A 26,490-nucleotide genomic window follows, 5' to 3' on the forward strand; every position below is an offset into this window, starting at 1 on the left:
TGTTTGCAACTTGGGGCGCTAGCTTAGCTCAGTCAGTTGAACAGACATATACAGAGATGCATCAGCCTCTGGTTTGACTACAAGCCCCGCCCCTTAATCTACTGTATGTCTATCCCACTCTCTCCAACTCACATTTTCTGTCTCTCTTCAGCTGCCTTATCAATAAAGGCTTAATATTCATCTTTAAAAATAATAATTTTGCAATTTGTAAATAGTTGCAGACTTGAAAACTGCCACTTCTTACCTTCTGTCTGCAGCTCATAAGTCTTGCCAGCTTCATTATATTCATGGTCTTATATCACAGGATGGGGGTGGAGGGTGGGGGGATAGTGGGAGGCCCTATTACTCAGCATGGCATCTATATCTGCCTTCCACGTCTGAAGTCCACAACAAATTAAGATTTACTTTCTGCCACACTCAGCTGCTGTCATAAACAAGATACAGGCGAAGGGAATTCTTCCCTCTGATCAGACGGAGAAATATGAAGGTGTCGCCGGCAGCGCTGGGGAAATTATTCTGAAAATGTAAAGTAATAAACACGTCTCAGCGCAGGACTGAAGTAATGAGTGCTGTACCTTTCGGAACAGTTTGAAGCTGACAGCTGGCATTGTTTATGTTTCATTTGTTCTTTTCAGAGATATTTCTTTCTCCTCTGAAATTCATTTAAAGGTTAGGAGGCCTGCAGACATTTCTTCTGGATGTTTCTGAGAGGCCTCTGAGATTTCTCTGCAGAATGATGCTGTCCTCAGAAAAGACCGCTAGATTTGTTTGAAATAGAAAACTCTCACTATCTGAGGTCTGACGATAAGACTGAAGCTCCTGTGAGGAACTTTCAGTTTGTGTCCTTTTTGGTGAACCTGTGGACAAAACAGTACCTTTAATCACTTTTCTGATTATGTCCTGAACATGTGTGGGAAGTTTTTAACAGAAAATCCTCATCTTATTTAAAGGGTTGGTGCATTTAGTTATTAGTACACAAACTTTGTTAAAGTCCAAGACAATAATTGGATGGATTTAAACCGCCTATAATGTTTAGATTCTTTGTGGTTACTGCTTGTCACCAGGGTTGGACTTCAAAATCCGGTTTACCAGTCATTTTCCTGATGGGCCAGCGCACATATAGGTCCTGATTTCTGCCTTTTGTTCTTGAAAATTAAAAATAGCGTCAAGGCCATTTAGCGAGCCGGGTAGAATCACGACTATACAATTGAAGCTTCCAGCCCGCCCCCCTCTTTGTCCTCTTCTCAGAGCGCAATAGTCTCAGGCTGAAGAAAAGCGTCAACTGAGGAGATCACAAGAAGGCACAACAAAAAGTTGGGAGTGCAGAGAAGCAGCAGACACTGCAACATGCAGGGACTGCTGTAGCTTCAACATGTCCTGCCACAGCTGTAACCATCATGCAGTCACATATGATTTCTCTTATCTTTATAACTGTTTGTTGAATTTTACTGATGAAGGGGGTTGCAGTTGAGACAGTTTTAACAACCAAAGCTGTCATAAGAAGCTGAAAGATGAAAAATGAAATGTACTTCAAAATGAGGATAAATACCATCTTACAGCTTTTTCTTTGATAATTACTTGTACTTTTTATGACTTGAGCATCTATTGTGTACTCAACAAAAAAACTTTATTCCCCAAGAAGTCAGTCAAGAGTGAAGAGCCCTGCTTGTAGCTCAAAATCTAACTTTAGCCTCAGGTCTGAGCCCAACGCCACCCACTGCATCATTTTTTAAAATGTTGGTGAACAGCTGAGTTTGGGACGGGGTAACTGGTTGAGTCTGTCAGCATCGTGTTTGCAGGATTCAGGTCTCTTTTTCTTAAGCAGCAGATGTTTTGTGTCAAGCCTTTTTTTAACCCATGAAATATTGATGTTTGTCATTTTAGTACAAAATGTTAATATTACCTCAAGCAGAAGATGATCGGTTTCATCACAGCAGCATTATATGCAGTACATCTTTTATTCTGCTCTATGGTTTCCCACGAGGATTTCCATCGTTTCCCAGAATGCCCTTCCACAACTCAGTCAGACAACTCATGTTTGAAATGTTCGTTGCAGCTGCAGAACATTTTTAGAGTTAAGCATCAAGGCTCCGACCTCATCGCTCCGCCCAGATTGGAGGAATTTGAGATGAGATCATAAACCTCCAGAGTCGGAGCCTGCAGGTGGATGCTGGGGCGATGTTTGGGCTGAAAGGATGAGCACGGGATAGTAGTGGCATTAACAGGGTAAAGGTAGGGATGGGAAATATTGCAGTTTTAAAAGGTTGGAGGGTGAGCTTGTCTGAGTTTTTGTGGAGAATAATGTGATGTAAACTTTGAATAAGCTTGCAGACGTCGCTGCATGTAATGCTTTAACAACAGCATTAACAGTGACCATGTGTTGTATCTTTGAGGGGATATAACTGTGATATAGCAACGCTAAAGCTACCAACTAATAGATCTGGAACATGTTTGTGTCTCAGTTCCTTAGTAAGTCCTACAGCAACAATATTATATATTAAACCCTTAATGGATAAAAAAAAAAAAACAGTCTATACATGTCGACCCTGCCTGTTAGATATATATTACACTGTGCATACTCTACGTTTACTTTCAGTTAAAATGCAAAAATGATCATTTGATCCTCAGGGAATGATGAGACATTGGTGTCATAAATAAATGGTCAAACTAAGATTTACACATTTTCTGCTCATTCAACTCAACAAAGTGATCGTAATCTTCTGAAAAACAGATTTTATACAGCTGACGTACTGCTATATTTCTTTTTCATCTGTTGGAAGCTGCTCCTCCTTCGATGTTTACACTACTCGTTATCGTTTGGTTTAGTCTGACTTGTAACAGAGTTATGATTCATACGTTCTTTTGTTACTTTTCCAGATCAAAAACTACACATTTAATTATGTTATTTGGTGTTTAGATTTCAGACACATGTTCAGTTTATAGCAACACCCAATATAACACGGTTTGTCTCTTGTCCCAATGCTTTCTGGTCTTTAGAGGCTTTGTTTGCTGGATCGAGTCTTCAGGATCTAGTCTTCAGGTTCTCCTTTGTTTTCCATGTTCCCAGTGATGCATGAAAAACTTGGTGTTTAATATTTCAAAAAGATTTTCCTTCCTATGATTTTAAAAGTTTTTTTTTTTTTTTTTACACTTTTCCACCACAGCCGTGCAGAAATCGCTCAAGATGACATCATGACTAAAATGTGTTAAGTTATTTCATTATTTTCATTATATCTTCATCTTTTGTGAGAGGGGGAGATCTTATCCCAGCATGCACTTTGATGATGAAGTAGTGGTGGGATGAAAAACTGGACACCACTAGACGATTGCTCAGAAACACCTGCTGCCTCCTCAGAATGTGTTTCTAAAAGTTATAATGGGCTTTTTTTTTTTTAAAAAAGAAGAAAATTGCCTGCATCTGTTAAAGAGAAGTAGAGCCTTTACTCAGCAGGCTGAAGTTAGCTGCAAAGATTAATGTAAGAGGATGTGTCCAGAGGGCATCTTAACTCTGTACAACACTGCCACCTGCAGGCAAAGAAGCGTCACAATCACAGAAAATGATCTCATGGATGAACATTAAAAACCACTTCCTGCTGACCGCCTTTAGGTCGGCTCGTTGTCGTCGACATGAGAGTAAGACGAGGCGTGTTCCTGCGCAGATTCACGACCCAAAGCAGCCATAAAGCAGAGCCTCCGCCCGCTCTCTCCATATCTCTTCTTCTTCTTCTCCTCCATCATCTCCACATCAGTCACTCATGTCAAACCCTTTGAGGACACTTTGGGGAACAGCCATTTTATTAATCAAATTTGAACTTTGTGTTAGTTTCTCTTTATTCCAGTGCCACCATGGTGAACACTCATGTTAAAAATAAAAAGTGACATTTTTTTTGTTAAAATGTATAATCATAATGAAGACAGTTAATCATAGAAACTAATCATAGAAACGGACAAAATGACCTCACAGCATTTTGGATCAAACTCTTCTCCCTTCAAAGAAACAGAAAGAACAGAAAGGGGCCAGGGTAGACAGGAACAAAAAAACAGATTCTTACGTATATCCACATTTTTTTTTTTTTTAGATATTTCCCATAGACAGTATAGGTTTGGTTTGAAGGGGGGATTCTGCTGGATTGTCTCACGTTTATTTTTTTTTCCCTGTAGAGGAGCATCACCGCAATGCAGCGACAGTAAATCTACTGAGGAGAGTGAGAGCCGTGAAGACTCTACCTAGTGCACTGAGAGTAGGGGGGTCTATCTGGACACACTTGAGTCGGGGTGTTGTGAAGTGCAAACCATCAGTTCTCTAAAGCCTCCCTATTCTAGCTAACATCATTCACCACCCTGGCAAACAAGCAGTGGCAAACTACACCTGAATACACAGCTGGAGAGCGTCCGGCCCTGTAAGTATACTCACAACATAGTTATTTTCATCATTACAGTACAGTATAGAGCAATAGTTTTCATAGACTTTTCATATCTTTTTTCATATTGCACCATCAGAGAATGGGACACAGAGAAAGATCAACAGAGACTCCATTTCCTAATTAAAACGAGATATGTGCAAACATGACTAAGGACTTTATTAACCAAATCAATTCTTCCCTGTAATATCCACAAATAAAAGTGATTTCTCTTTTTATATATATATTTATAGTAATAAGAATAATAAATCTTCACATTGGATCATTTCATAGTGTGACAAAATGCTCGACTGGGCCGTTCCAGCCTCGATCGTAATCCTCATTGTCTTTTTAAATTGGTCAGTCCCCATGCATCCATAGGAAATAGATTTTTTTTTCTTCAAAAAAAGTAACAATTTGAGAGCAGCTGAAAAGTTTGGACTGGTGTCAATTGCTTTCATTCCAAGATTTTCTGCAGAGTTTCATTCAGTGTTTCAGAAGGATATTCCATAGGAAAAAAATGACTCCAAATCGTCATCTTCCACTCCAGAAAACTAAAGAAAGATGTCCGGCTTCTTATGAAAACATCGTAGTAATGGTGAGAATAGATCATTTGGTAATCAATAATTAATGATCATTAATAGCTGACAACTAACAATTAATAATCACTGATTAATTATAAAGAATTAACAAGAATCAAGAATAAATAATGCTCCCTCGTTACTCAATTAGTTTGGCAAAGCTCCGTCTGGAGTCGTTTCCGATGAGTGAATTTTTTTTCTCAAGTGAAAAAAAAAGAAAATACAAAGAAGAGATAAAAGAAAGCTCTAAAATAAATAAAAGGAGATTAGTAAAAGTGACCCCGCCCTGTGAGGAGGGGGCGTATATACAGAACTGCGTGGTGAGAGTCAGTTTACTGCACTTGAGTGGTAAGTCCAGTGTTAGAGTGAGTCCTTGTCCCGCCCCAGGGGCCCCTGCTGTTATACCAGCGTGTAGGACTTTGCGTACGGGTTGCTGCTCTGTTTGAGATGTCCTCGCGAGTCCAGCAGGGACTCCTGGGAGGTGCTGAGCTTGGCGGCCTGGGCCAGCTCCGAGCCCTCTCTGTGGGGGAGCGTGGCCGCAGAGCCAGGCTGCCACTGGGCCACTGGGTCCCTGCTGGCCTGAGGGGCCTCTGTGGGCGTGGGCGGGGCCATGCGTGACGGCCGCTTCAGAGAGCGGCTCTTCTGTGGCTCCAGACACGCCTGACCCATGGCTGCTCGCTCCGTACTCGCTGTCCCCCTGGAGGAGCCCGAGCAGGACATGCCCCGGTTCAACAGGAAGTCCATGCGCAGGTACGGAGGAAGGTGAACCAGCTCACCTCCTGCAGGACGACACACACACACACACACAGGTAAGAGTAAAATATGAGTTCAGATTGCTCAGATATTCCTGCACAGCTTTAACTGATTTGTTTTTTTAAACTTTAACCTGGTCTCAGATAACATCAAATCACTGTTAAAAACATCAAAAGGCAGAATTCATGTGATCCTGAGTGCTGAGGAGCTGGATTTTTAGATGATTGTACGTTTACTATGTTCATATTGGACAATACAGTCAACTCTGTAAGTCAGGAGAGAAAGGTGGAAAATTCTCCATAAAATAAAGTTTACCTTTTTATTATGCATGTCTGGACAGTGTCTTGTTTTATTGCAGCTGGGTTGTCTTATAAACGGATCACTTATACTTGTAACTTTTATCAAAATAATAACTTTACATGGACGCCATATAAACTCATATTTCATTCATATATAATTTAGAAAAAAAGGTGCTATATTGTTATTTAAAAAATATAATCTATTTAAAAATTTGCCTGGGTTTGTCCCAGCTCCTTCAGATGAAACCATTAAAAAAATGTCTGACAGGTGCTGGTATCAGAGCCACCACTAGAGGGGGCTGTGAGGACACATATGGGTACCACACATGAAGTGACAGCCCAGTCAGGAAAGGAGAGGGGAGCAGCTTTCCTTGTACATTAAGGAATTCCCAACATATTCCTGAAATATGCTGTTAAAGTCTCCTCCCAAGCAATGATTTAAAACCATCAGGATCTGTGATCACTTCAAGATGAACAACAATGTAGCTTAGCTTCATTACATCTCTGTGTCCTTATCAAAAACACATAAGAATAAAAGACTTGATCTTGATCTCTCATAGTTTTCTCACCTTTAGAGGTGATGAAGACACAGTTCTATCAGCTCAACCAATCAGAGCATCTCTTTTCTTTATGCACTGAGTCACACAGACATTCGAGCTGTCTACCTGCAGCCTCGCTCCGACACTGACCTCGTCTAACGTGATGCGCTAAGATCTCACCTTCAGCCTTCCCCCTGTTACTGTATATACATTATACTTTCACTACTGCATTAGACCAGACTACCTCTTTCAAATGAAGACTATCTCTCTTTAAACAGAGTTTAATATTCTGCTAGTCATTCATATCAAGCCTGATTATTACATGATTTATCAGGATCAACATTTGAGCCTCTTCATGACACAGTAATACTCATCATTTACCAATCATCACTCTGAATAATCAAGAGCTCCTCCGAAACTGCTGTGGTCAATGGGATTTAACAAGGCAGCATGGCAGACCTGAAGTGATGCTACATCTTTTTAATCCTAGAGTTAGAATAAGTTGATGTTTTAATTAATTTGTTGCTCTTAACATCTGTTAATATTCAGTTTGACTCCCCTTAACATCTTGGTAATTTAAAATAAAAACAAGGTACATGTGCCCTGATTAAAGGATAAATGCAGGAGGCATCCCTTATCCCATTTCTGCCCCTTTGCTTCACTGATAAGTTGCATAACATACCCTATGGCCCTTAGTTGCCATAACAACCAAAGCGGCATTACCACCTTCAACAGAACCAGACTGTTTTGATGCAAGCTAACCAGGTAGTGACAATGCTGATGCCACCTAGCCTCCCATATGGCCACTTCCAACACTGCACAACAACAGGCGGAAGTGATGAATAGGAGGAATAGGCTAGTGAAAGAACCGTTTATCTAACGCATCTCTTAATCTCTGATTTATCAATAAGAGAGGCAACGTCTCTTATTGGAAAAAAAATTATAATTATTTCTTTAAACCTTTTTTATTTTTGTTAAAGCCTAAAGGTGAGAGGGTGGAAAATAGATTTGTGTTTAATTGTGATGTTTTTTGAAGTCAGTGGTGAAAATTAAATATATTGGAATTTACCTTCATGTGCACTCTTTAATTAAATTGCTGAGAAGTTTGGGATTTGATGACTTTAAAGGTCACTAAAATACACTTCACCGTGTTTCTCTAACACTAATATGTGTCCCTAGTCGGTCTTAAACCCCCAAAAAGAAAAGTCCATCCTCTCTGTCTTTTGCCTGCTCCACTTTTCAGAAAATGTGTGCTCAAACAGGCCGTTTGGAGATTTTCCCTTCATGACATCACAAAGGGCAGTAACCCCTCCCCTAGGTGGGTTACACTCCCACAGCTAGGTGTTTGTTCTGCCCTCTGAGTCTGCCTTCTCACTGTAAACAATAGGGCCCTTTTTCAAACCGGCCACTACCCCCTACCCCTACCCACTACCCCTCCGTTTGCGCGTCCCCGCGGAGGGTCCGCCATATTAAGTCCGTCCCAAACCAACTAGCGGGGAGTGGTAGCGGGTTATAAAACCCTCCACCAGCGAGTGTGCACCGATGCCGACTTTCGGCTCACGTGCAACGTCTATTGTGTCCGGTCGTCATGGATGAAGCAAACTGTGAGTTCCGTGCAAGTGTCTATAAACACTGATCCAACTAAGATAGACATTTAATATCCTCATACAGACGTTAACAACTTCAAATGTGTACTGAGGATCAAATATATGTTTATTTATTGTAAAGTGTTTTATATTTACAGGGACTGTCGCAAAAACAAAAGAATATTAAATCATGTTGCAGAGAACTTTTCACTGTTAATATTTATTTCTTATTTTTCTACTTTTGATGTCTTTGTGAAATCTAAATTCAACAACAATAAAATACACTTTTTGCTGCTCTGATGTTCAACAATATTATCTTTGTCTTTGCATTAATTTAGGACACCCTGATCTAAAAATTACAATAAATTAACTTAAATGATAAATTACAATAAACAATGTAGGCTCAATCTAATAGTTTTGTTATAAGTCTACACTAATATAACTAAAGAAGAAGAAGAACAATCTAGGCTACATAAATATTTTTACAGAATGCATTAGCTGCAAAAAAAAAGCTGTTCCCGCAAGATACCGCAGAGTAACCATGGTAACACACAGTTCCTGTTTCCGTGTGAGAGAGGGAAGTTATTCCCAAAGCCTGCCGCTGTATTTCTACCCTACACCTTGATGAAGGAGACTTCACTCAGCTGAGAGTGTGACTTCTGACGGAGTGCACTCTGTCACGGAGGGGGAGGGTGTAGGGGCTGGTTTGAAAAAGGGCCTAGGACATGGAGCCAGAAAACCTGAGCCACCCAAGCCCTTCCAGAGAGGGGGCGTGGTCAGACACAGCTCATTTACATATTTAAAGGTACAGACACAGAAACAGTCTGTTCTGAGCAGGGCTGAAATAGAGGGGTTTATAGACATGATCAAATACAGGATCAGAGTGGATTTAGAACAAGAAACTTCACAGACATGTTTTGAGGAGCTCTGAGACTTATTTAAAATGGTTGAAGAGGAGGAGGATATGTGACCTTTAACCTATCTGAGACCATCATCCAGTTAGAAACAATTGGTAACACTTCATGGGGATTCACTGTTAAGAGTTAAAGTTATATGTTGGATATAAATATTAGAGAAGAAGCTGAAGTTAAGAGATTAGTGTTATCAGCATCAATAAGCGGGGAGGAGTAATAAAGGTTAGCGCGATGTCAGCGCTCAGTTCGAGACAGCTCTGTGGTCTTTGTCAGCAGGTCTCACCCGGTCTGTGGGCCTTGGGCACAGCCATGTTCATGACCCGGCTGACATCCTGAGGCTTGGGCGGGGAGGCAGTGAAGCGGCAGATGCCTGACTCGGATGGCGTGCTGGAGGTCAGGCTGTCGGTGTAGTCGTTGGTGCCTGCCGTCATCTGCTCCGAGGAGGTGTCGGAGATGAAGCACTCGGTGATGGTGAACTTGGCGTGCCGCAGCTGCTCCTCCATCTTAGCGTGCTCGTAAGCTCTGGCCAGCTCCTCGTAGGTGGAGGAGGCACTCTCTGTTGACACCATGCTGCTCCGCGCTCGGTCTGCACAGGGGGGCGGGTTAGTGGAGGGATTAGTCAAAGTTAGTGGTTAGGTACAAACTGGTTGTTAGGTTAGAGACGACGAGTGCTTCTGTGAGACTTCTTACCTGTGTCCTGAGATGGGCTGACGCTGTAGCTGTCACTCTCTTTGTCCACAGAGCCAGCCACTCTGGGTGTGGGCAGCCTCCAGTCGGTGCTGAGAGTGTGGGAGGAGACGGGCGGGTGGGGGCGGTTCAGGGTCCACTGGCTGGCGTAGCGGTTTCGAGCAGCTGGACCGGCTTTGGCTGTGCGGCGAGCTGTCGGGTCTGAGGATGAGGAGGAGAGAGTTTGCTGTTTATGCACTGATTGAATACAACAACAACTTAAAGCTGTAATAAAACTCAATCAAATGGTCATGGTATTGTTTTATGAAAACACACAGTTTTTTTGAATTTATCAACAAAATGTCTTAAACCTACAAACCTTTATACACTTTGAGCTTTTGACCTACAATACCAAAAAAAACTGATCAGTCAGGAAATGTCTGCAGACGTTTTATCATGTAAGAAATACAGTAATAATAGAAGTGAGCAACTTTACGGTCAGGCATTTTAAAAAAGTAAAAGAATATGTTCTTTAAAAGGGTTCTACGGAGACCCTGAAGTCCCAAAAAGTTACAACAAATATCTCGATCCCACAAGTTATTATCTAACTTGTGTGCACAAGATATTTTCATTTACTTTTTGAGACGTCAGGGGGTCCGTAGGGTTCTGAGTAAAGTCATCTTAACTTTTTAAGACCAAATTTACAAAGCACTATTAGTTACTGATGGTTGAAAGTGTAGATTTGAGGTCACCAGAGGTCAGAAACAGTTTCTCTGGAACCAAAAGGGCATCTAGATTCCAAACTGTTATTTATACTTGATTTATTACACATCTTATATGTGTAGCATGAGTAAGGGTCTGTAATAGAGGAGTCAACAGAGGTCATAATAAAGACATACACCAGTAGGATGATTTCCTGACATGACAAAAGAGATTCCCTTTTGGAGTTTTTAGCCACAAACAAATAGAAAGCTGTTTGGTTTGTCTCCTGCATGCACACTGACACACACACATAAAACACAGTCCTACCATGTGTTTCACTCTCGTCTACTAACAGACAGACAGGCGATGCTTTCTGCCAGCAGAGTCAGTGATGACACTACATAATAACATTTGATGTAACATGCTTGAAAACTTTGCCCTGCAGATGTTTTATAAGGAAGGTAATTCCACCAACATGTTTGTGAGAGCTTAGAGATACACACACTTTTTAGTTTGATGGGTTTTGCAACTTGAATGCAACTTTGAGTGTATGATATTAAATGGGGCATATATACATGATATATGGGATGTATGTTGCAGTTTGAAAAAATAAGCGTGAGTGTGGTGTGGTGACTTGAGTTGTCTGAACTTGCCCTAGCATAAACAAAAATAATGAAAAATACAAAATGACAAAAGTAAAAAGTGCTGATTTGGAACACACACAAACACAAATTACATGTTCATCCAATGAAGCTAAAGATGAAAAAAAGCGTCCGTACTGGACTTACTGGTTCCTGGTCTGGCGTCAGACACATCTACCAGCGGACCGGTGGCCTGAGACAGGGACTGGTAGTGGACTGTGTGGGTGACTGTGGACGACTTGTTCTGTTTCTGGGTCTCCCCGAAGTCGTTATCAGTCAGCAACACAGTGGACCTGTCGTCTGTGGGAGAGCAACGAAAAACAAGCCGAGTTAATCATCTCCTTTAAATGTTAATATAAAAAAAGTGTATCGCTTTCTTCACGGCAGCAGCGCACAGCAGCGGTGAGCTTACCAACAGTCTCCATGGTGTCTCTCTCCTCGATCAGCAGCTGGGCTCTGGGGATGTCGATGTGCATGCGGAGCGTCTGTTGCTGTTTGTTAATTGGCTCAGCTGGACGTGTGTTTTTACTGAGAGCACAAAAACAAAAAGAGGACTTCATTATCCTAAACCCTAGTCATAATGAATTCTCCTCAGTACTAGCAGGTCCATTTGCATAATGAGATATTTGGCTGCCAGTAAAGTTGTTGAACTTTCTTACCTCATGAGCATTTCAGCCAAACTTTTTGCATCTGGAGAAAAAAAAGACAAAACATAATTTAACTAGTTGCGCATACAAAGTTGCTCGACATACTGTTTTTGTTTCAAATCTACTAATTTCCAGTGCCTGATTTCAGGACTTCTCAGAAGATTTTTTAGACATTAGACATCAGAAAACAAAAACCCCAATTATCCTTATGTGAAGCGTATTGTGGTTTAAAGTAACAAATGTATGATACTCTCAAACTACTGTATGTATAGTATGATGTTGTCAACATTTATATTTTGAAGACAACTATTACAACACTTGCAATCACCGGCCATCGCTGTTTGTCCAACTCCTACGTTCTTTTGTCAAACATATCGGCTCAAAGAGAGAAAGAACGTACAGCTGCAGTCTGTATTAATGTTCCCAGATTATAATGAATACTATCATGTTCTCACATGCTTTTTAATACGCAGAGTCTGTGCAACCAAACCATAAAGCTTTTTGACAACTTTTCTGATGACGATGCACAACTCATTAATGTTCAAGCTGGACATCTGCTTATTTGTGATGCTACATAAAGATGAAATCAACGATTATTTACATTTCTTTTTTTAATTAACCGAGTAGCAGATGTCTGGATTGGATACAGTTCACTAGGGGGCAGTGCTCCCCTGCTGCACAGGTGAAGAGGCAGCTCAGCAGTGTGTGTTCAGATTTGCTTGCATGTTTCATTTAAAAGAATCATGATTGTTATATCTAACAAAAGAGAAGTATTTTACAATACTTCTATAAATCCATCAATAATTACTCTGTTTGGTTCAATTTGTTTTTTAGTGTGTAGTTTGGGAAACCACAAAACTCAATGTTTTTTGTTCAATGTTTTAAAAAAAAAAAAACCCTCTCATATCTCACCTCGGAGCCTCTTGAGCCGCTGCTCCCTCCTCCTCCTCCTCAGCACCAGCAGCCCGATGAAGATCACCACGATGCCCACCAACACACAGGAAATGGTCACCATCATCTTCAGACCTTCACCGCCTCCAGAGCTCTCCTCACTCACGTTTGGAGCCTTCACCAAAGGTGCAATGGTACCTTTTGCAGAGGCGATAATAAAGTGTGTGTTAAGAGGGATACCAGAGCTAACCACACACACAGACACACACAGAAACACACACACACACACACACACACACACACACACACACACACACACACACACACACACACACACACACACACAGACATACACAGACAAAGGCTTTAAGACCCTCTATTCTCTAAGAGAATCAAAGTGTTACTGTTGGGAAAAACACTTGACTGCTGATATCCACAGGAATATATTTAGAGTTACAGCTGACTTGAACATGTTGTCATAATAAGCAATCATGTTCAGTGTAGCATTACAAGCTCATACATAGTTCCCATTATACCAAACTGCCCTGAACTCCTACTTCATACTGTAACTAGACTCTCTGATTTTCCTTTTCAGCAGCTGCAGGACGATCCTCACAGGAAAAGGGAAGTTTTTGGTCTTAACATCAGAATACTCATGAGCTCCCAGCATGAAATATGAGCTGATAGCATCTTTCATCTCCTTTATCTCATCAAAGATCATTTCATCATTTTGTGACTTGTGTGTGGGCGCTCCTGAAGGCCTGTGGTGGCGGTTTCATAAGCAGCGATGCTAAAGCCCTTGGAACCGGCACAGAATGTGTTTTTTATTGCCCGATTCATCAAGGTTAATTCAATCATCTGCAGCTTCCAGCTCTGAGGTTAAAAGAAGTGTTTTTTTACCTCTTTGTTTCAAACTGCAATATTGTATCCTAAATCAAGGCGAAGATAGGCTACCGTTACTATGACAAATCCTTCTTACCAAGATGTTTTTCTGTCACAGAATATCACTTATTTCAAGATTTTTAGTCTTTCATAAGATTAAATTCATACTTGAAACTTCAATAAGCAGAATTATAAAGACTTCGATCACAACTGGAAAGTAAAAAATGGTCCAAAGTCAGGATTTCTTATTTGAAGTATCTCATTCTTTACATCTCTCTTCATACTGAGAACAGAAAATAAACAAATCTTTAAAGATAGAGTCAGTAGACTGTGTCCCACAGACTCTGTATTTTAATGCTTTGGTTGACTTGATACGTTTCTGGGTGGGGGGCTGTTGTGTTTCCCTCGCAGACGCAGAGTTGGCCTGCTTTCTGTTGGACAGGCAGGCGCCAAACACCCGTGATTAGCTTATGCTAGCGTGCGGTAGCTTGCAGTGACGGTACACGCAGTAAACGTACACACAGTAAACGTACACACAGTAAACGTACACACTACGTCCTGCAGTGAGTGTGCACTTCTGGGTGCGATGAGCCCAGGAGGAGGGGCCCAGTTTGAATGTTGTGTTTACAAGCTGCAGCGAAAAATGCTACTGACTGTACCTTTAAATCTTTTATTTGTGTCAGAGAAATGTGCTTCTTTTAAGTAGAAGAACTACATTGAAGATATCTGTGGGTTCTTTATAAGTCAATATTTTATTACTTTTTTAAAAGATCTCGGTAAGCGATATATCTCCCTTCTTTTCAAAGATAATTTTGAAGATTTTCAGCAATATGTCCTCTGTTTAAATGCTTCTTTTCTTGTTTGTGAGAGCTAACCTGCATCGTGCTTTAAGCTAAACTCAGTTTGCAATAGTTAGGGGAAACTTTGTTCTTCTATTAGATTCTGCACTTTTTCTAAAGCCAGGGTTCCCTGCCATTTCCTTCAGCCTCGTTAGAGTTTTCAGAGTATTGGTAAAGTAATGTGTGTGAAAACAGGATTGTCCCATGTTATCGTGTTTACTCACTGCCGTCATAGCTGAGCGTTGCAAACTTGACCCTCTTCTCAGCGTAGCCGGCGCTGTTGTAGACCTTCATCTGCAGCTCGTACCAGGTTGCCTCCTGCAGGTCGTACAGGATGTAGCTCTTGGTGAGGGAGGTGCGCTGAGCCGTGGTCCAGGTGGGCGCCTCGACGGCCCGATACTCCAGAGTGAAGGAGGTGATGGGGCAGCCGCCGTTATTCCAGCCGTTCAGGTTGAGTTTGACTCGAGTGGCGTTGATGCTGGTGAAGAGCTCCTGTTCTTTAGAGTACTGAGGTTCTGTATGGGCGGAGGAGGGAGAACGTCAGTGTGTGAGGAGGGGAAGTATAAGAGAGATGATAATGATGTTAAGGTTTTTTCTTTTTTGCAACAAATGCGATTTATGTGCCTGTCGATGATGATGATGGCAACAAATCGAGGAAATACATGTATGTGTTGATGTGACGATCAAAAGATGACTTTGTTATATCATACCTTTCCCATGAGTCTTTGCTTCAATGATCTCACTAATGCGTCCAGGCCCCACTGCATTCTGGGCCGTGAGTGTGAACTTGTACCAGGTGCCACACTTGAGGTTCTCCAGGCGATACGAGCGCTCGCTGGGACTGATGGGAAAGTTCCCCCACTGCTCGCTGTTATCCTCCGAGTACTGCAGGATGTAACCTGGAAAACAGAGAACAGTGAGTTAACAGCTCGCCCACGGTGTTATTGAGAAGGTAAGCAGAGATAAAGGCAGAGACAGAAACAGATCTATATCTGACCTCGAATGGAGCTGCCTCCGTTGTCTCCGGGGATCCAGGACAGGGTGATGGAGGTGGTGGTCGTCTTGGTCACTGTGAGGCGAGGCTGGTCGGGTGGAACTGTTGAGAAGAAAACACCACAAATGAGTCATTCTAATGAAGAGCCAAAACATTTGTGATGTAGTATTTGCAATTTGATTCTGTTTATTTTCTCATGGTGCAAAAGGAGATTGTTTGTGCCCATGTTTCACTGCCTGCACTCAAGCCATTCCTCTGACATACATGAGAGTTATATTTGGAAACACTGACATACAGAAATCCAATGTTCATGTGCCCAAACTTTACATATCTATTTGCTTTTATTATTATTTTTACATAAAACTCATGCAGCAGGTGGACTCATTTCTAAACTCATAATATTCTTCTGTGTGCAAGCAATGTCGTACAGGGAGTTATGTTTTTTAAAGGTTTATTAGGGTCTTTTTACACCTTTACTTTAGAGACAGGACAGTGGATAGAGTTAGAAACAGGGTAACAAGAGAGAAGTGGGAGAGTGGGGAATGATGTCTTGATATCTTTTCCTTAATGTGGCTTTTTCTTTACTCTGTGATAGAAAATATAGCTGCTGCATTTGGCTGGAGTTCCATACTGACAGTGATTTAAGATTACAGCCCAACAAGTGACCAGAGCAAAACGTCAGATGGTAACTTGATGGGCAGAACTCCACAGATGGGTGAAGTCACAGCTAGAATCCAATCCACATCTCTTGTTTCACTCCTGTCCAGTTGGTGGCAGCAATGCACCTCTAAACTGGTTATATTCTAAAAACACTAGATGAAGAAGATATCCACCAACCTTAAAGACAAAGTTGTGTAAATGCATTAACACAGATCTGCTGCTGCAGCATGCTCATCCACAAAGAGCTTGTCTGTCAGTTTCTGATCGGCACTGGTTGTTAAAGTTTGGTACAGAAACGCAGTTTTTTCCACAAGTGATATTTCTTACCTTGGACCTGCAGGTTGAGGACGATCTTGTCCGACCCAAAGCTGTTACTGGCCACACAGGTGTAGTTCCCAGAATCCTCTGCTTTAATCGTGCGGATAATAAGGCTGCCGTTACCGTGGACGCTGCGGCGACTGTCAATCACAACAGGTGCTGGGGTCCCATTTCTGAAACATAGACGAATCCAGGATCAATTATTTCAGTCATATACATGAATTGTTGCAGACTGTGGACAGGTGCATTCATCAGTATACTGTAAGTGTGTATTTGCTCTGTACTCACATCTCCTTCATCCACTTGATGGTCGGGGATGGATCACCCACTGCCTTACAGGGCAGCACGATGTCCCTCATCCAGGGTGTTGTCACCGTCCTGTTGAAGGTCAGGATCCGAGCTGGGGCTGCAGAACCACACACATACACTTCATGAGCACACAGAGGAGGTGCACTTACTCTACATACTGTCTATTTAAGGGTGCACTCACACTGACAATCCGTACCGTGCCTAATAACGCTTCAACCCTAAAGTCCAGGGAGGCAATCTTAAGCCCGGTACAGGACAACGTTGCCTTGTGTGAGTGTGCTCTAAGTGTACCACAGTTCAGCTCCACCTACCCTCAGCCATTGGTTTGACGGTGATGATCTCACTGGCGTTTCCTCGCCCCGCTGCAGTGACGGCTACCACCCAGATGCTGTACTGACGGTTCCTGCTCAGGTTGGGGATGCGGTAGAAGAAGACATCTGGAGCCGCCTCAAACTCGCTGCTCACCTGTGAGAGAGAGGACATTCAGAACGTTTACTATCTTCTGCTGCAGATCAATTAAAAATAATCTGATTTAACACTTGAACGCAAGTCTGGTGATAGTCTCCATTTATCTGCTATAAAGAGTCTCTATGATATGTCTGATGTCAATGTAAGCTTGAGTTTTATTGAACACTAGCAGCCTTATCCATGCATTCATGTTTATAAAGTGACATGTCCTCATAGTCATGATTAGTTGATTTTGAATTCATCCGGTTTAAAGCCCTAAATAATTCAAAGCCTTCACACAGAAACGTACATTTGGTCTGATACTGACGGTGCCATTTGACTTTGTTTAAAGAGTGTTACCGTGGGGTGGGGGTTGGAGCAGAAGACGGTGTACTTCCTGATGATGCCGTTCACTTTGAGAGGAGGAAGCCACGACACAAACACCACCGAGTTGGATGCAGCTGCTGCCTTCACGCCCGCCGGAGGACCAGGAACTTAACGGAAAAGATGATGGAGTTCAAATCTTTTTCCCCCACATTAAAATAATATTTATGGTGTGATACTGAACAGTGTGATAAAAGTAGATGATAGACGTCTCAAATTCTAAAGCACTTTCTGCTGAATGCAGGTCCACTTAATAATCATATTTAAAAACCCTGTCTCAGTTTTACTACAGGGCTTCAATCACTGCTGGAAAATATCGCCAAGTTAGCAAAAGACCTACATTTTTAATTTAATGTGAGGAGCAGACTTACTCTAATTCCTCGATGCCCTACAGCAGTGAGTCAAATTCAGTCTCCGGCACATTCATCAGAGAGGAACAAGCTTTTATTTCAGATGATGTGACTTAAGTCTTCCTACCATCCTCCTTGGTGCGGGTGTAAATCTGTTCACTGCGGACTCCATCTCCGGCTCTGGTGAAGGCTAACACCTGGATGCTGTAGTTGGTGTACTTCTCCAGTCCGTCCAGCTCCAGAGAGGGCTTCGAGGTCGTCACGTTCCTGATCTCTCCGAGCTCTGATGGACAGAGAACAAGAAAGGAGAGAAGAGAGAGAGAGAGAGAGAGAGAGAGAGAGAGAGAGAGAGAGGATACAGTTTAATGTAGCGAGGACAAGTCTGCTAAAAGGCCTCGTCTAATCAAAGGCTCTGAGTGTAAATACTCTTCTGATATGACAAGCTGCCACTGGTGCAAACCTGTAATGGATATATTATACAGCAGATCAGGTACATTAAAGGAGATGTAATGCTCGAGGGTGTCATATCACAGCCTTGGATTGGACGTCATGTTCAATCATAAAGTTTAAACAAGCCCACGTCCAAGGTCTAAGGAAGTGCTCGGCCTTGACTTGCAACCTGCTCATCTCAGCTCTTGGAGTTGAGTTATTGATGTCTCTCTTATCGTCTAATCACCTACTTAACAATGTATTCTTCCTACTTTATATTGTCTACTATATCAACTCTTAACCCCTGAAATAAGCACACGCTGGCGGGAGTGCAGACATGTAATGTGTACAGTTAAATACATTTTAAGCATGGGTGTGTTTTATGTGTGTTTGCCTTGTTGTCTTGATGTCCAGCTTTACTGGACACGTATAAAAATAAAAATAAAAATAAAAATAAAATACCACAATCAAACCTGAAGCAATGAGTCAGTTAAAGGTACACAATACTTAAAATTGTACATTTGTACTTGAAGCCCCCGTAAGACGTTTGAGGTGATTATGAAACAGACTGAGGTTAATACTGATGCCTCTTTATGATCCACGAAGTTCATCAAGACAATCAGAAACAAGATTAGTGATTAGTGATACATTTGACTGTTACAAGAAAGCAGGATGAGATTTTATGTTTGAAAATACTACTAGCACTTTGTCCACAGGGGGCGCCAAAGTCGACAAAAGTTCCTCATCGAAGCATTAAGAGGTGTTGCTTGGACTAGTTGATTAGCCGCCTTGCCATCATCTAACTACAAGCCATGACATTGAATCGTTTATATCTTTATGTTCTGGGTTCTAGTCCTGTTTGAATCTGGTTCATCACAGTTGAAATGAGAAAACTTTACTTTTCAATGCGTTATATTAAACTGAGACTAAACCTGAATGCGAGCAGCGTACGTCTATCCATCTACGTGTGTTAGTGTGACCTTACAATAGGCATGACCTGTGTCTATCTTAGAAGAAGACACATCACTGTGATACTAAAGTGATCCAACAACACACAGATATGCAGCACTGTTTGTTAGAGAGTGTTTATGTCTCCCTCTGCTGGTCAGTCACTGATGTACTGACGATTACTAAGGATTGAGGGGTAACAAATACTAAAGTGTTTTATCACAAATCAAACCTGTTAACTTTGGAACATTGGCCACTAAATGTGTGAAACCTGCATAAAACATGAGCCGAAGCATTTGCAAATGATTTAATCGTGATATTTCCTCCACAGAGCAGCAGACTGTTACCATGCAAACTAGTCCAGGCTGTCAGATCTGGAGCGGTCACGGTCTGTAAACCGGCCAACATGATGTGACAGTAAAGGGGTCAGAGGTAATCGAGCTGTCACAACCGATCCCTCTGACACAAACCGGCATGTGACGACAGCATGCCACGCTGTCTGCCCTCAGCAGGAACATGCAGACTGTTGGCCAATAATGGAGATTACCCAGGTACCCAGAATACACCTGGATTACCGGTACTATTGCTTACTCAATGGCAATACATTCCACTGTATTATTTTTATTGTAAATGGTAAGTTATTGTCTTATTTCACACTGTAAGATATTTGCACAGCCATCATCTTGTCCCTCCATGCAAAGCTGTACAGCTCTTCTGTTACATCTTGTGTATCATTTTGTTTGTTTTATTTGTACATTCTATTAAATTAAAGTAGGAGTACTGCTTTTCATTAGCTTTCTGCTTCCTTTATTCTACGTTTTATATTCATGGTTTTTGCACCAAAAACACTGAGACAAATTCCTCGTATGTGTTAACTTACTTGCCAATGAAACTGATTCTGATCCATTAAAAGGTTTTTTAACTCGTAACATTTTGGATTCAGCAGAGATCACAGGATCAAACATCATGTCTTATAGATGCTCTTGGATGTAAGCACACAGGAAAACGACTGATTTGCAGTGATATTTGTGTTTTTTGTATTTCATTAAACACAAAAAAGACAAATTTATAGATAAAGAATACAAAAGTGCTACAAGTAGTCAAAAACTCAACAACCAACCTTGAATCATGCAGATCACAACATCTTGAGTGATGAATGTTTTTGTGTCTCTTTATATTGCTTACTTGAATATTTGAAAAATTTTGAAATCTCAATAAGATCCAAATGTTGTTTTGTGTTTTTACATATAAAACACAAGGAGTGATATAAGTTCAGTGTGTGCATGTTTTGTAGGAACTTTGTGGTCATATAATCTGCAGTAAAAAAGCTATAATATGAATCTTTGCTGGTAAAATTACAATCAAGCAGCTTTTAGTTTTTACTGTATTTTCATAAAGTTCAGATTCTTCTGGACAATGTCAGCAGCACTTCATTTTAAAACCTTTAAAAGTGATCCCTCCTGTATAAAACTGTATTCTTGTGTTTTAGTAGAAGTGATTAGATAAAGACGTGTACCTCCATCAGGCAGGTTGGCCCAGTAGATGACTCTAAAACCCAGCAGGTTCCCGTTCAAAGCGTCTTTGGGAGGAGTCAGCCAGGACAGAGAGATGACCTCTGGAGACGTGGCTGTGGCCTGGACGTTCTCCGGAGGACGACTCGGCACTGAGGGGGGGGGGGGGGGGGGGGGGGGGGAGCCAAGAGACACATAATGAAAAAAACTCTCTAACAACATGCTGCAGCACCCTCTGATCTCCACCAGGGAGCGATATATCCTCACAGATCTCTCAATTGTGATGTCTTGCTTTTTGAGAACAGCCAATTCAGGGATGTTTTTATTTTGAAATCATCAGATCCTAATATATTAAATGTATGACATCTCATGTCTTTGTAGAAACTTTGGTGTTTTTTTTTCTCAGCTGCTCTTAGTGTCACCTTAAAAAATGACTTTATATTATATTTCAATGTCTTCTTCTATTATTCAGAGTTTTCCCTAAAGAATCATATTTCATTGAGTTTTGTATGTCGTCATAGCCTCTCTTACCGTCCTCCAGAGTGGTAGCTGCCACCTCTGTCGATGAAGGCCCCGTTCCTGCACTGTTACTAGCCTGAACCACGACGCCGTACTGTGTGAACTTCTTCAGGTTGTCCAGCACCAGAGTTTCTGCGTTGTCTCCTGTGGTCTCCACGCTGATGACACTGAACTGGTAGTTTCCACCTGAGCTGTACTCCCTGTAGCCCACCTGGTAGCCTCTGATCGCTCCGTTCTGAAGATGCTTCTTGGGTGACTGCGGACAAATGAACAGGGTTTATTTGAAACAATAGATTGACACATTAATCCAGAGACTTTTTATTTGTACCCCTTTGCTGCTTGTATCTTCTACTACACCATCCTACTAAATGGGAATTCTTTAATTGACACATATTTGAGGACAGTAGCATTTTTCTGTTATGCAGTTTGTTGTCCTTCAAAATCAAGGTTAGGTCCCCTCTTATGTTCATCAAATATTCCCCTGACAGCAATCATAGTGTAACTACATATACAGAGATCAACACACCCATAATGCATCATTGATGTATTTATATCTGATCCTTGAGGACTCATAAGTGGGAAGAGAGTCATTGTGCCACATATGCAAATGTTTTCTGATTGTGCCTCTGTCAGAGTTTTAGTGCAGTATGTGATCAGCATGATGATCCTTCCCCACAGTTTTTCTTTGCCAAGGACTTATTGAACGGTATGAACAGATATCTGCACATCAATGCAAAATCTGAAATACAGGGACAACCAGGGTTTCTGTGTTTGTAGTCAAAGCAGAACCAACCAATCATAGGCGATTTGGAGGTATGCAGAAATAAACAGATACAGTAATCGCCAGAGAGTCCAGAAGACCGTAATGTTAAACACCTAAGGTCAGAATCTTCATGAGATAATGGCTGATGTTTCCCAGATTGATTACTGCTTGAAAATATTCCAATTGACTTCAGCTTTCAGCTACATGTACAATGAGAATATTTGGGTGCGGCTACATTGAAACCGGTACATCTTGATTGAATCTTCACACAATGCAAATACCTCCGGATGGCCAGATGCACGTTTTAGACAATGCCATTTGTTGCTGCACATACACAAAAAGTTATGGAGTGCAGTTCTTCATATAAAAAACACACGAGGTGTGTAAAAAGCAACTGCTACTGCTAACAAAAACTGTGGATACACAACAAAAATTTACTTTTTAATTCAAGAAATACCAACGGAGCACACTGTGTGTTTGACTTTAATGTTCTGCTTTACATTCATAAAGTAAAACAAAGAAACACCTGGGACCTGCACTGCACTGCTCTGTGCTGAACTGCTCACCTGAAGCAGCAGCAGGTAAAATGTTGAGTTCAAAGACTTACAGTTAGAAACAGTTGGTAATTCCTTTTGGGAAACAGCTGACTTTCAGGCCCAAGTCAAAACTCAGCACTGTCGTACCTGATTGTACCTGCTCATCTTGACACAGTCACATACTCACTCCATGCAAACACACAAACACATTTTGAACCTGCAGGGTCAGATTAACTCACCCGCCAGGTGACTCGGATACTCTGAGAGGAGAGGGCTTCCAGCTGCACCTCCTGAGGTGGTCCATCAGGAGCTGAAATCAGATCACAAACGTGTTTTTATTATGAAACCGCAAACATGTTAACATCTTTAAAAAGGCACAAAACAAAAGCAAAGATTTGTGTGAGTTGAAATGTGTGTTTCTATAGGAAGCTGCTGAGTGACAAGAAGTGCTCTGCTGAGGGGGGGGGGGGAGAGACAGGAGATGAAGGGATGAGGGGGGAGGCTAATTTGCAGAAGGGGTCCAGCCTCAGTCTATTGACCGGGGTGTGACATTTACTACTGAGGCCGCTAATTGAAAAGTTCTGCTTTTAGTGCGAGGTCAGCGTGTGTTCAATAATGCAACAGAGCCATGGGGCTGATGTCACCGGGCTGTTAATGAATTGACTCAGTCGGCATTTACCTCCTTTTGCCTCTCATCTTTCACTCGACGCACACACTCAAATGTGACTGTGATCTTTTACACCGTTTTTGTTATCCTGATTGTTTGGTTTGTTGTACCAAATAAGATCAACCATTCTTACTGCACCCTCATTTATTAGTGCACGGGTACAAAGAGTGAAAACCAACATTAGTGCATGAATTATCTGTGTAGAGAAAGCAGCACAGAAAAAAAGGTAAACCCCATTCCCCGCAGCTGATTCTCACCTGCTTCGTCGGTGGTGATGGTGAGCTCGTTGCTGGCCTCACTTTTGCCGATCAGGTTCTTGGCGAACATGCGGATGTTATAGGTGGAGGAGGGGTGGAGGTCGATGATGGTGGCCTGGTTGAGCTGAGGTGAAACATCTTTGGTCTTCTGAGCCGTGTCCCAGGAGGCTGCGGAGGGGAGAGGGGCGAGCTTTATTGGGGTTGCTGAAGTCAGGGGAGAGGTCAAATCCAGCTAAGTGCATTAAGACAGGCTGCAATACATTATAGCTCTTAGACAAAGTGAGTGCTGAGATTTATCAAGCAAAAACATTATTTTCTACATCCTGCTCAGTTTCACCAATGCTGTGTGGAGGAGTTAAAGATAGAGCCAGACTAATGTGAATGTTGGCTAAATATCCATCAACCACCTGTATCGTTTTTCTGATATGCGTCAGTTAGAAAACGTAATAAGGAGCATATCATTCATGAAACAATGCTTGGGTTGATTCAGAAATAGTTCCTGTCCATGTCCTTTTACCAGCTGATCGCGCTCCAACTCAGAAGTTACAATCCTCTCCGCAGTATGTAGACATGTAGAAGCTGAGCAGACGGTCGCCTGCTATACATTTGGTTATAGATGTATCCGATCCAGTTAAAAAATCACTACTTAGACCACCATGTCAGTAATCATCTCTAAAATCTGCATCGGTTTCAGTCTCTTAACTGTCATATAAGTCTTAAAAAAAGACTCGTACAGATCATTTAGTCTTATGTATGGTGTAAATGTTGTGTTCTTGTACCTGATTTGTTCTTGCTCTCAATATCAAATCCTGTGATCGGGCTGTTGCCATCAAAACCCATCGTCCAACGCAGTGCGATAGTCCGGTCCTTCACCTCTCTGATCTCCACCTCTGGAGGGTCTGGGGGCTCTACAAGGCACAAGGATCGACAAATACTTATTGTTATTTTCGCGTCGCTGAATTAATATTTCCACAACTGGTGTTGAGGTGAGAACGGTTCCACTGAATAATTTGATTGATTGTTGTTTTTTGGAAGGTGACACAGGTGCGGTTGTACCTTGCACTGTGAGCTGTATGATTCCTCGGTCTTCACCGAAGGAGTTGATGGCATGGCAGGAGAAGAAGCCGGAGTCCTCCCTCACAGTGGGCATGATCTGATCAATGCACAGGAATGAGGAGAGTTGAAACAGAAGTTGAATACAACAAACAGGCAGATTTCCATTCATCCATCCAGTAAAAACTGGATTTTTGTCTGTAAACTAATTTCTACAGACAAACAAATGTTCAGAGTTCAGTATGTCGAGGGACTTCCAGGTAGCACAACCTCTTACCTGCAGGGTGGAGATGACTTCATCGCCCACCTCCTTGACTGACACCACGTAGCGGCTCGTCTCGGGGTTGATGATGCGTTCCTCTTTCTCCCAGCGAACCATGATGGGTTTCTCTCCGTGGGCCGTGCAGCTCATCTTCTTCTCCTCGCCCTGCGTGGCCAGCGTGGTGTTGGGGTATGATGTGATCATGGCAGGTACTGAGAAGAAGAGAGGAGGAGAGGAATATGTTCTGTTAGTTTTTGTTGTCTACATGATCCTTGTTCTTGATCTGTGGATGTACGGGAACAGGAATGAAAACACTTTAAAACAACTTTTCATCGAGACAGTTTCGATGGAGAAACAAAGTGTTCAGGATCTCATAAATCTATAACACGTTATGAAATACGTTTTCATATAAATCAAAGGAGAATAATGTAAAGAAAATAAACTTCAGGCTAGCTTTTATTCACTAGAGCCACAAAGATATAATGTAGTAAATAAGTGCCCTGAAGTTCATTAAATGTTGATAAAGAAGCTCTTTGGTGGGGAACATAAATAAAGAGAGAGAGAGAGAGTGAGAGAGAGAGAGAGAGGGAGAGAGAGAGAGAGAGAGAGAGAGAGATGTATCCCTCAATGCAGCAGAAAGCAAAAGCCAGTTATTCAGTTTGCATTTAGAATAAATGCTAGCATGTCACTACATTAGTGGTGTTGTGTTGCCTAAAGGAGTGGGTATACTCTTCAATGACCCATCCAGCAGAGTATAAACAGCCTCTGTTACAAACAGTGACATTTAAGACTACACTTGCATAGTTAGTGTGTACTCTCCAATTAGAGACAGAATGGGGGGGGGGGGGGGGGGGGGGGGGGATGTGTGTATACCCTATGGAGACTGAAAAATAAGAAGGTATACTCTGTATACCCTGCACTTCACCTCTGACTACATGCACTGTCCATGAGAAAATGAAAATGTTCTAGTGGCAGTTTGAACCTGAATACAAGAACTCTTGGTTGATTAAATTACAGCCATGACAGCCTACTCAAGGCCCCCTGCTAGAGAGAGCTGTTCGACTATATCCAAAACTTTCTGCACCCAGTATACATTAAGAATACAGAATATAGAAAACATAGTGCCCAGGTTTAGAACGACTTTAGTCCCCCTTTGAGGAATAAGTGCGCTGAACAATCAAAATGCAAAGCTGGCCTGAGGCACTGAAATGACGGGATGTTTTTTTTCCATCAGTGCAAGACTGGTGATTTATCTACCTTGAATGCAAACAATCATAAAAGCTGAAATGTGCAAATTAAAAGTACTCTGAGATGCCTGTATGGAAAAAATATTTTTCTTTGATCAGGAATATTAAGTGTAGTCTTGCATAGTTTACTGTAACTAAACATACAGGTTTCCTTTAATGTTGTGTCGCAGCCTCGGTGTGTATCTCGTATCTGAGGGTCCTCAATGCTACAGTGATGCTCTAACAACACTCTGAGGACACAACACTAAACACACTAACGACATACATGCCTCATTACACCTACAGCAGAGTGTATAACAACCCCCTGCTCCCAGATGCTCTCACACACACACTCACTACCGTGTATACACACACACACACACACACACACACACACACACACACACACACACACACACACACGCACAAAGCATGAGCTGGCTGATGTGATGAGAAGTGTCAGGCAGGAGGTTGCAAACATTTAAGCCTCATCTCTTATTCACTCTGCAGCCATTTG

At 41.8% G+C, this 26,490-nt stretch overlaps 1 protein-coding gene across 5 annotated transcripts in view; it reads right to left on the minus strand.

The window, feature by feature from the left end:
• Positions 1–3,772: 3,772 nt before the first annotated feature.
• The window catches only part of dscama (Down syndrome cell adhesion molecule a), a 115,028-nt gene continuing 92,310 nt past the window's right edge, over positions 3,773–26,490 (minus strand). The window contains exons 12-34 of one of the 5 annotated variants that reach the window (XM_061055954.1): positions 24,763–24,959; positions 24,489–24,585; positions 24,212–24,340; positions 23,433–23,600; positions 22,748–22,818; positions 21,222–21,465; positions 20,696–20,842; positions 17,930–18,085; positions 17,429–17,562; positions 16,933–17,086; positions 16,601–16,718; positions 16,322–16,485; positions 15,338–15,436; positions 15,051–15,239; positions 14,565–14,855; positions 12,641–12,817; positions 11,741–11,771; positions 11,494–11,609; positions 11,229–11,381; positions 10,118–10,141; positions 9,763–9,960; positions 9,356–9,658; positions 3,773–5,760 (exon numbers count right to left, since the gene is read on the minus strand). In XM_061055954.1, the coding sequence (XP_060911937.1) occupies positions 5,381–5,760; positions 9,356–9,658; positions 9,763–9,960; positions 10,118–10,141; positions 11,229–11,381; positions 11,494–11,609; positions 11,741–11,771; positions 12,641–12,817; positions 14,565–14,855; positions 15,051–15,239; positions 15,338–15,436; positions 16,322–16,485; positions 16,601–16,718; positions 16,933–17,086; positions 17,429–17,562; positions 17,930–18,085; positions 20,696–20,842; positions 21,222–21,465; positions 22,748–22,818; positions 23,433–23,600; positions 24,212–24,340; positions 24,489–24,585; positions 24,763–24,959 (3,740 nt within the window). In that variant the 3' untranslated portion in view covers positions 3,773–5,380. Of the gene's footprint in view, positions 5,761–9,355; positions 9,659–9,762; positions 9,961–10,117; positions 10,142–11,219; positions 11,382–11,493; positions 11,610–11,740; positions 11,772–12,640; positions 12,818–14,564; positions 14,856–15,050; positions 15,240–15,337; positions 15,437–16,321; positions 16,486–16,600; positions 16,719–16,932; positions 17,087–17,428; positions 17,563–17,929; positions 18,086–20,695; positions 20,843–21,221; positions 21,466–22,747; positions 22,819–23,432; positions 23,601–24,211; positions 24,341–24,488; positions 24,586–24,762; positions 24,960–26,490 lie in introns of all 5 variants that reach the window. The other 4 variants (XM_061055953.1, XM_061055957.1, XM_061055956.1 and 1 more) reach the window with 4 other exon arrangements.

Source organism: Labrus mixtus, chromosome 14, assembly GCF_963584025.1.
Source record: "Labrus mixtus chromosome 14, fLabMix1.1, whole genome shotgun sequence".
Lineage (NCBI taxonomy): Eukaryota > Metazoa > Chordata > Actinopteri > Labriformes > Labridae > Labrus > Labrus mixtus.